Source organism: Oncorhynchus nerka, linkage group LG9b, assembly GCF_034236695.1.
Source record: "Oncorhynchus nerka isolate Pitt River linkage group LG9b, Oner_Uvic_2.0, whole genome shotgun sequence".
Taxonomy (NCBI): Eukaryota; Metazoa; Chordata; class Actinopteri; order Salmoniformes; family Salmonidae; genus Oncorhynchus; species Oncorhynchus nerka.
In genome coordinates, this window is record NC_088424.1 from 33,910,680 (window position 1) to 33,920,751 (window position 10,072).

The 10,072-nt window shown below is 40.8% G+C and overlaps 1 protein-coding gene across 2 annotated transcripts; it reads left to right on the top strand.

The window, feature by feature from the left end:
* Positions 1–284: 284 nt before the first annotated feature.
* LOC115114696 (uncharacterized) lies at positions 285–9,856 on the top strand. 2 transcript variants are annotated; one of them, XM_065013583.1, is made up of 10 exons: positions 285–417; positions 2,471–2,553; positions 2,638–2,807; positions 2,990–3,071; positions 3,143–3,248; positions 3,452–3,818; positions 3,921–4,059; positions 4,274–4,385; positions 6,515–6,590; positions 9,717–9,856. In XM_065013583.1, exons 2-10 carry the CDS (start codon positions 2,478–2,480, stop codon positions 9,723–9,725), a joined length of 1,137 nt encoding a protein of 378 aa, XP_064869655.1. In that variant the 5' UTR covers positions 285–417; positions 2,471–2,477; the 3' UTR covers positions 9,726–9,856. The 2 variants fall into 2 exon arrangements, with proteins under 2 accessions (XP_064869655.1, XP_029499012.2); XM_029643152.2 differs by lacking the exon at positions 9,717–9,856 and adding an exon at positions 6,697–8,052 and having other exon boundaries at positions 289–417.
* The last annotated feature ends 216 nt before the right edge of the window (positions 9,857–10,072 follow it).

Consider the following 10,072-nt stretch of genomic DNA (forward strand, 5'->3'; position numbering starts at 1 on the left):
TCCTCCGTTCCTTGAAGAAGCCATTAGCCACTGACCTGATATAGCTGGATAGGTGAAAGCAAAGGGCTACGTAGGCTACATTATGGATCTTGGTGAAAAAAGTATGAATTCCATAGGTCGAGGGTTGGGTTAAATGCGGAAGACACACTTTGGTTGAATGCATTCAGTTGTGCAACTGACTAGGCATGCCCTTCCCCTTTCCTATCATATCAGAGCAGTTAGTAGGCTTGGCCTTCTTCAAGGAGAGGAAGAAAGGCCCTGAGTGGCTGCTGTAGTTTCCTGTGTGTCAGATTTCCAGTAATGATTAGTGTCACTTTTACCTCCCCATGCCGTCACAGTGTGTGTCAACACGCTTTCTTCTGACACTTTAACGGCATCAAGACCAAACCAAGGAGTATAATTAGCGAAACACAAGAGGTATGTTACTTTTATCCTGATATAATGAGACCAAAATGTTTAACCTCTTTCCTACCTCTTTATTAAAATTTACGACAAACAATTTTTTTTGTGCTTTGAAGTTTTGACGTGTCCAATGTTAAGGGGCCAATTTAGTATTTGTGTTTCTCAACTATCTTAAACCCATGAGTATATAATACAGTTACCCCTAGACACTGATCCAAGATCAGTCTGGTAGGTACCCACCTAATGGATATTGTGAGGATTTGATGTTGTTAAGCTGGTCCTAGATGTATACCTCAGAAAACCTCTACAGCAGCTATAAAGCCCAGGGAATGACATGATTCAAAAAACTACTCCAGGCTACATTAGAATGTCTAAAACCTGATGGAAAGTATGTAGAACAAAAAATACTAAATATGTGGCCCTCTGTTGAATTTTGAAGTCCTAATGTGTCTTGAGTTGTTGCCTATCCGTGATGTAGAAGGACAGTTACATTTTTTTTTTCAATTGCTTTGGTGCAAAATTCAAAACTCTAAGCACATTTTTAATTGACTAAGTACAACACACAAAATCATACATTCACCTTTTCTCCAAAATGAATCAGTGTTTTATCTAGAAATATGTTTCACATTGCAATACATGTTCATATAAAGTAGTTGCCTTTCACAATGCAACACTCACATTCATTTTAATATGATTGTCTCATTTGCTACGTACATTTTACTGTTACTTAATCTCACTGCTCTTAATTGATAATCACTTAACGATTTGTTAAAACTATAGATTTTAAACTGGTTTTCCTACTAAAGATTTTGAAAAATGAAAATGTATGTCTAAAGTAGAAGCATATAAAGTATGATATATACTGTAATGTACTATTATGATTATGACTATTATGACTTTACTTCACAGTCAAACATATATAAAAATAATAATCTGATATTGAAAATAATATACTGTATGTAACAAATGCATCCCCTATACAGTAAACCTGCATCCAAGAGGAAGTTGCTGGGGGTCTTTTTGATACAGCACTGTAATACCGTAGTATGTCCCATTCACATAGCAGACGCTTTTATACAAAGTGACACACATTTTCATATGTGACCCATGTGGGAATCAAGTTTACAACTCCGGTGTTGCTAGTGCCATGCTCTTATGAACTGAGCCACATACAAGACCACTACAATACATAAGTACAATATAATACTGTAAAATACAATACAAGATTACAATAAAATACTGTCAAAAACAATACATGGTTACAATACAGGTGAATATGTATGATTTCCATCCTCATTAGCATACCGCCCTCCTCCAAAAGTTTTCCACCAGGTGTGTGAATAATGAGGACATTTAATGCAATGTCGATGAGAACCTATGGCCAAAAGCTCAAGATAGGCTTAATGCAAACTACTGCCTGCTAAACATTATGTTTATTTAATTTGATTACAGTACACCTATGATGGAATTATATCTGAACAAGACATTTATTTTTTTGCATCAATGATTGTGAAAAATGTCTTCAATAATCACACCTTTGCAAGGATGGAAATGTTATGTTCAGTCAATTGTAATGGGAAGTGCAAGTATATTGCCTAATATGAAAACAGTGTAATGCATTGTCATTTAATGTATTGTAGCATATTGCATTCAAAGGGATATTTTAAAACATGTATCGTGACTTTTTTTGCTATTGGATTAATTGGCTGTTAAAACAAGTACATTGAGAAGATATCATTATGTTGTGTTTTGGTGATTAAATCAACGTTTTCATGGTATTTCACAGTAAACTTATATTTTGGATCAATGGTTGTGTGATGAAAGAGGTCTTCAAAACAAATGAATGCACAGGAAAAAAAATGGAATATGAGACTTGCTGCGTTACAAGTGTTACCAGTTTGGGGTTTTGCACAATAAGTTGTGAAAATTCACCTCACACTTGTGAAAATAGCACCAAACCAATAAAAAAAACGAACTCTATGACCATATAAGCTCATCAGGTCTAAGTGAAACTGCTGAAGTGGTCATGTTTCTACCATGGTGTTATATCTGTGTGTTTCTCTCCCAGGTTTGCAATGGTGCAATGTCTGGTGTTCACACTGCTCTGGGTCTGTGCTGTGGCACTGCTTTCCCTTGGGAGTACAGAGAGAGGTGAGTGATGAAAGTGTGTTTGATCAATATCAATCTTCAATGTGTTTACCCTGCCTAACTGAGTTCTGTGTCTGTGTATGACAGTATCTCAAACGACTGAGCCAAGGTTCTCTAGGAGCACAGACCCGACAGCTGAGACAGTTACTTTAGGACCAGTTGAGACCCAAAGCCCTGATACACACACACATCAGAGCATAGAAGAAGAACAAGAACCACTTCCCTCAGAACCCTGTCAGGATGACGAGTTGGATAAGGTGAGAGCCTTACGATAATCTGAGGCCTGTCTTAACACAGTTCAGATTTACAGATTCTCTCTTCTTTCTTTCTTTCTTTCTTTCTTTCTTTCTTTCTTTCTTTCTTTCTTTCTTTCTTTCTTTCTTTCTTTCTTTCTTTCTTTCTTTCTTTCTTTCTTTCTTTCTTTCTTTCTTTCTCTCAGATGGTGTACCAGAGGGATTCTCATGGTGTTATGCAGCTGGTTCAGGGAGAGGACTACAAAAACACTTGCAACCTATCAGACAGTAAGACACATGCACAAAGACACACTCACACAAGTGCACACGCATACACACACACTGAATCATGTCTGTAGCTCCAGGTGAACAGGCCCACTGTCTTATCTACCCTACCAATCAACTCAACTGCTCCTGGAATTTCCATGGTCTCCCTAACGACAGCCAATTCTACGCCTCCGTCTTGTAAGCCCTTCCAACAATATCCAAGAAAATAAAAAGTATTAACAATAGTAATAGTACAATCTTGTCAATTCATAGGTTATTACTGTGTAATTACCATTTTACTGTATAATCTCATTTTAGTACAAGACACCAACCCTCAATCAAGGTGTTTGCTTTAAGCGCTGCTGTGTGTGGGTGTGTGTATGTGTATGTTTGAATATCAGTGTGTGTAAGAAAACTGAGAGAATCTCCAGTGTGGACTGTGTCACTGAGGCCATAGGAGGCCAAGGAGCCCAGGGAGGGACTGGAAAGGCTGACCGTGTGGTTGGAAATGTGTCTGCTGGGTGCCAAGGCAGTGTGGACAACAGCGCCACCTCGGTGATCCTGACTTTCAACGTGTCATGCTCTGACGTGTGGGGCATCTACACCCATAAATACCAGACCAAAGATATTGATGTGCTGCGCCCGCCCCCCAACATCAACCTAGTCTGGGTCAGAGAGGGGGTTCTGCTGGTGCAGTGGGGTCTCCCATCCAGCCGGTCACGCAACAGTGCCAGCTGCTTCCACTACCAGCTACAGATCAATGGCGAGGTAATTCTACCAGAGAAAGAGAGAGAGACAGTTGTGTGTGTGTGTGTGTGTTTAGCAGTGGCCCTATTTGTTAAGAGGCTGTGTGTATATGTGTATTTTAAGGAGAGGGACTTTAAGGGTGGACAGACATACAATGAGACCAACTTAGACCCCACACATTCACACGATGTGAAGATGAGGGTGAGGAAGAGTAAAACCTGCAGAGGATCTCAACACTGGAGCAGCTGGAGCAACACCACCAGTGAGTCTGCAGTCATCAATATTGTAATCATATCTGCTTGTCAAACTCAAAGTGCTAACTGAAGCAAAAACAATGCCAGTAACATAGAAAATATCTAAATAATAAAATATGTGAGAACCACTGAATGCTTTACAGTGCTAAAAAACACATTTCACTGTCTTTTTCCATCTGCTTGTTATGTTTACACCATTGTGTGTGTGTGTGTGTGTGTCAGAGGTGGCCCCGTTTGAATTTCCCAATCAGCTGAACTCTCTGGTGGTCGTTGGCATCGCTCTGGGAATACCCATGATCCTCCTGTCTCTGCTGCTGCTGATTCGACTCCAGAGGTATTCTGTTGGATTCATGGAATTTTATTCAGACGGAGGGAGAGAGAGAGAAATGGAGAGATGAAGAGAGCAGGAACTGGAGAGAGAGAGAGAGAAAGGGAGAGACCGAAGGTGAAACACTGAGAAATTGACAGAAGGAGTGAGAAAGATACAGAAATTGAGAAAGAAAGTGAGAGATGGAGAGAAAAGGAAATTGAGGGGAGAGAACAGAGAAACACAGATACATTTACAAAAGAGAGAGAGAGAAACAGACAGACAGACAGACAGACAGACAGACAGACAGACAGACAGACAGACAGACAGACAGACAGACAGACAGACAGACAGACAGACAGACAGACAGACAGACAGACAGACAGACAGACAGACAGACAGACAGACAGACAGACAGACAGACAGACAGACAGACAGACAGAGAAAGATAAACAAAGAGAAAAGATTAATAGAATAAGTATTTATGGAATAAGTACTGATGTGTTTAGTTTTAGTCTCTGACCACAGACCACACACATTTTCACTCTGAAACTGTACTTCCTTCAAACGAAAGGCGGAAAACACCTTTTATTCTTAGAAAACGAGAGAAAGGGGAAAAACATAAATGATTCAGTGAATGCACAGTAACTGGCACAGTACCTCCACCCCAAAAAATGACATGTTTAAAATACATATTTTCCGGACATTGAAATCAGGTTAATTTTTGGTTCTGAATTAAGGTTGAAAATGCTTACTTTCCAGATATTGAAAATATATATATTTTCCAGACTTTGAAAATATGTATCTTCCGGATGTTGAAATCAGGTGCATTTTTGGTTCTGAATGAAAGTTGAAAATATGTCATTTATAGACATCTATGTTTAGGCAAAATCAAGACTGGTCCAGAACAGACAAAATCTGATTGATTTCAATGTCCGTGGAAGTTGAAATCAAGGCCTGTCTGGAGCGCACCAAATCTGAACCAATCTGAACCGTTGGCGTTGGTCTGTGCTTATTGAGGTGTAGCCTACACTGTTGCCTGAAATATTATTTTATGAATGCCCATCCATGTGGTAAGCCTACCGTTTGTAAAACACACAAAAAGACATCTGGACAGGACCAAAATAAGACATCCAAAAGAATTTTGCTGGTGCTTACTGGGGTGTAGCCTACCATGTCAGCCCAAATGGAATTTTCTGAATGCCCATAAATGTGGTAGGCCCAGTTTGTAAAACAGGCCGTTGCATTGGCTTTATTAGTCCTGATTCCTGTGACTAATCAATTTGGCTATTTAAACTCTGAATATCAGCTACCCAACTTTATCAGAGTTATCGTGAGCCTATTTGCAATGTATTTACACAGCGGGAAATGCAGAAGTATTTTCTTTTTCCGCTATGATCAGCTTGTCAAAAAGTTACAGATACACACTTGAAACCACTGATCATGACACTGGGGTGAAACACCTGGACAACAGTTGTGATTGGTCCATTCCATGCTGTCCATGGTACTTTGACCTGTCCTATTTTAAGGATATGTTGTTTGTTAACATGACAGCACATTTCTTTCTTTGATTGAGTGCCATTTAGGTTAGGTTATTTTAATCGGAGAAACCTGCATGATGTAAAAAGTGTCCGTCTCATTACATTGTCATACATTTTATCTCCAGCCTGTAGGCTACAGAAAAGGCCACATACTCTCTCTACCATATCCCATATCTGCAAAATTATTTTCGTTAGATAATTGTTTTGACGTTGGTAAAGCCCCGCACCGATTTGTCTCTCCAACAGCACCCTAGAGAGGCATGCTGGGAATGGACAAGCTAAACATTTTGCGTCCCTGCCTTTGACAAAGTGGGCACCGCTTATCACAGGGCGGCATCAGCGCTCACTTAAAAAGCCCATATGCCACTGGTTGAGAGAAATTGTCATTTTCGGGCAGACTTATGTGAGGTTTTAAGTGTTGTTGTTGTGGTTTTAGGTGTGTCTTTGTCAGTTTAGCTCCAAAAATGCTGCACTCGTCACCCTGCTGCCATAGGCGGCAACCTAATCCTGCCTAATGAGCGGGCCGGCTGTGGCTATGGTATTAGTGGTGTTATTCCCTGGCTGCTGACTGACTGTGGTGTGTGTGTGTGTGTGCGACCGTGTCTGTGTTTTCAGGGAACGTCTGTTTCCCCACATCCCTGGTCCCCCACTGAAGATTAAACACCTCTTGGAGAGAGACGACCAGTTTCAGGTGAAAAAAACAAAAACACACACAGCGACGAAACATTTGTTATGTTTACTATCATATCATAACCCCTCTCTTGGAGCTAAAACTTTTCTCCCTTCGGTTTGTACAGTTTGTCCCTCAGGCCCTGCAGCCCAAATTTGTTGAGGAGATCACAGTGGTGGAGGAAGCTAAGGAAACACCTGTGAATTTGGCCAGTTAAACAAGATGGCCTGTTTAAAGCCCAATCATCCTAATCCCCTAGACTGTGTAAGGGCCGATCTGTAAGGAGGATCCCCTTAGCAGATGCAGTCATTACCATTTGTTAATATCTATCCAATCCTTTCAAGAGTGGATGCTACTTATTTACATGCATTGTTCTTACATGCTTATTAGTGTCTACTCAATTAATTGTTGTAATGTGCTCAGCTTCTACCAGTGTTGTAGTTCTCAAGACCGAGACCAGTCCAGTCTTGAGACCACATATTGGTCTTGTCTTGGTGTCAGCTACATTCGTACTTGGTCGTGACTCGGTCTCAGACAGTGAGGACTCGTAATTTCTTCCCTAGACCAGCGAACCTATAGGCCTTCAGTGTGTGACAGGTTAGTACAGTGGTGAACCTATAGGCCTTCAGTATGTAACAGGTTAGTACAGCGGTGAACCTATAGGCCTTCAGTGTGTGACAGGTTAGTACAGTGGTGAACCTATAAGTCTTCAGTGTGTGACAGGTTAGTACAGTTGTGAACCTATAGGTCTTCAGTGTGTGACAGGTTAGTACAGTGGTGAACCTATAGGTCTTCAGTGTGTGACAGGTTAGTACAGTGGTGAACCTATAGGCCTTCAGTGTGTGACAGGTTAGTACAGTGGTGAACCTATAGGTCTTCAGTATGTAACAGGTTAGTACAGTGGTGAACCTATAGGTCTTCAGTGTGACAGGTTAGTACAGTGGTGAACCTATAGGTCTTCAGTGTGTGACAGGTTAGTACAGTGGTGAACCTATAGGCCTTCAGTGTGTGACAGGTTAGTACAGTGGTGAACCTATAGGCCTTCAGTGTGTGACAGGTTAGTACAGTGGTGAACCTATAGGTCTTCAGTGTGTGACAGGTTAGTACAGTGGTGAACCTATAGGTCTTCAGTATGTAACAGGTTGGTACAGTGGTGAACCTATAGGCCTTCAGTGTGTGACAGGTTGGTGATTTGGAAAGGACACCACTGTACTAACCTGTCACACACTGAAGTCCTATAGGTGGTGTAGTGGAGTATACGCAGGTATTTTTTCAGTGGGCATTGCCTATACTCACTTAATCCTATTGATGCGTATCAAAGTAGTGTAGTGGAGGCAGTGGCGACCCGTCATTAAGGGCAGTTCTTCAGTCCCACCTGTTTAGCAGGGGGTGTGCCTGTTTTGCATGTTATTTTGTCATTAATATGTGTCACATATCAGTTTGAAAAAAATGAATGAGTTAATAAAGCTTCATACAAACATGGTATTTATTTTCTTTCTTGAGTGAGGCAGCTCCAAAATGCAGATGTTTCCACTTAGTTCAGTGCTTTCTGTGGTGGGGCAGCCAGCGGAAAATACTGAGCATAGGAGTTGGTAAAGTTCTCTTGTTGCGCCTTGAAAGTATGACTCAGTGTTCTGTCACTCATGGGGACACTACGTCACTGCAAAATTCAAGCCCCTTGGGTGCTGCCATAGAGTTACATTAGAAGTGCCCATCCAATAAGGCTCAAGGTCATTGGCCACAGATAAAATGATGTCAAATCATGTTATATCTACCATAGCTTTGATTGGATGGATCATGTCAACATCATACTTTCTAAATCTTAGCTAGTAAGCTAGCAGTCATGATCATGAATCTAGTTAGCAATCTACAGGCAAATCCTTTTCAATCCTTGTCATGGGAAGAGAAATTGTGAAGAGAAATGATAGATAAAACGTATATAGTGCTCATCGGTCAAAGTGCTCATCAGTCATTGGACATAAACATTACACAAGAAGTTGTAAATTGTAAATTCAACGATGAGTGGTTTGAAAGGAATCAGTGGCTAACTGCAAGCATTGCAAAGCAATCACTACCCTGCTATTCAGTGGAGTGGGTTTAAGGGTCGCTTTTCCAAGCTTATTTGGTATTTGGTATTTTATTAGGATCCCCATTAGCTGTGGCAAAAGCAGCAGCTACTCTTCCTGGGGTCCTCACTAAACATGAAACATAAAACAGAATGATATACAGTAAGACAGAACAGCATTAGACAAGAACAGCTCAAGAACAGAACTACATTTTTAAAAAGACACACGCACCCTACATATCAATGCATACACACACTATCTAGGTCAAATAGGGGAGAGGCGTTGTGCCGCGAGGTGTTGCTCTATCTGTTTTTGGAAACCAAGTTTGCTGTTTGAGCCATATTAGATGGAAGGAAGTTCCATGCAATAAGGGCTCTATATAATGCTGTAAGTTTTCTTGAATTTGTTCTGGATTTGGGGACTATGAAAAGACCCCTGTTGGCATGTCTGGTGGGATAAGTGTGTGTGTCGGAGGTATAAGTTGACTATGCAAACAATTTGGGATTTCAACACATGAATGTTTCTTGTAAAAAGAAGAAGTGATGCAGTCAGTCTCTCCCCAACTCTTAGCCAAGAGAGACTGGCATGCATAGCATTTATATCAGCCCTCTGATTACAATTAAGAGCAAAATGTGCTGCTCTGTTCTGGGCCAGCTGCATTATAACTAGGTCTTTCCTTGCAGCACTGGACCACACGACTGGACAATAATCAAGATTAGACAAAACTAGAGCCTGCAGAACTTGCTTTTTGGAGTGTGCTGTCAAAAAAGCAGAGCATCTCTTTATTACGGCTAGACCTCTCCCCATCTTTGCAATTAGGTGCTGGCTTAAGGCTTAAAAGGATAAACATTCAACATTGGCCATCCTGTCAATCAAGCATGACTTCTGCCGCTTTCAAATCAACTGTAATCTCAGAATTAGGAAATCTCAGACTTCAGTGACTTCAAGACAACTGGGAACTCGGAAAAAATACAATTTGAACGGTCATCCAACTTGTAATTCCAAGTCAGGCACTCTGGCCTCTTTCTAGAGCTCCGACCTGAAGATCACTGACGTCATGATTCAACCTTGTTTTTCTCAGAGTTCCTAGCTGTCTTGAAAGCACCATAAATCCAGAGAATGACAAGACTTTGATGACAAAGTTTGATGACAAAATTTGCCCACGAAGGACCGCCGCACCACTTTTGTTCAAGTGAGCACAGCACAACAAGGTGAGTCCAAAAATGTATTGTACGCTGCTGCATAAATGATGTATTATGCCAGGGAGTTATGTATATTGTAGTTAATAAATAAATATTAAGTGTATGTTATGTAGTAAGCTGTTTGCAGCCCATGCGCCTCATACTTTCCCCTCATAACTTAGCATACTCTTCTGACCTGGTGGTGCACATGTAGCCTATAGCCTGTTTTAGAGAAATGCCATCATCGAATATTGTA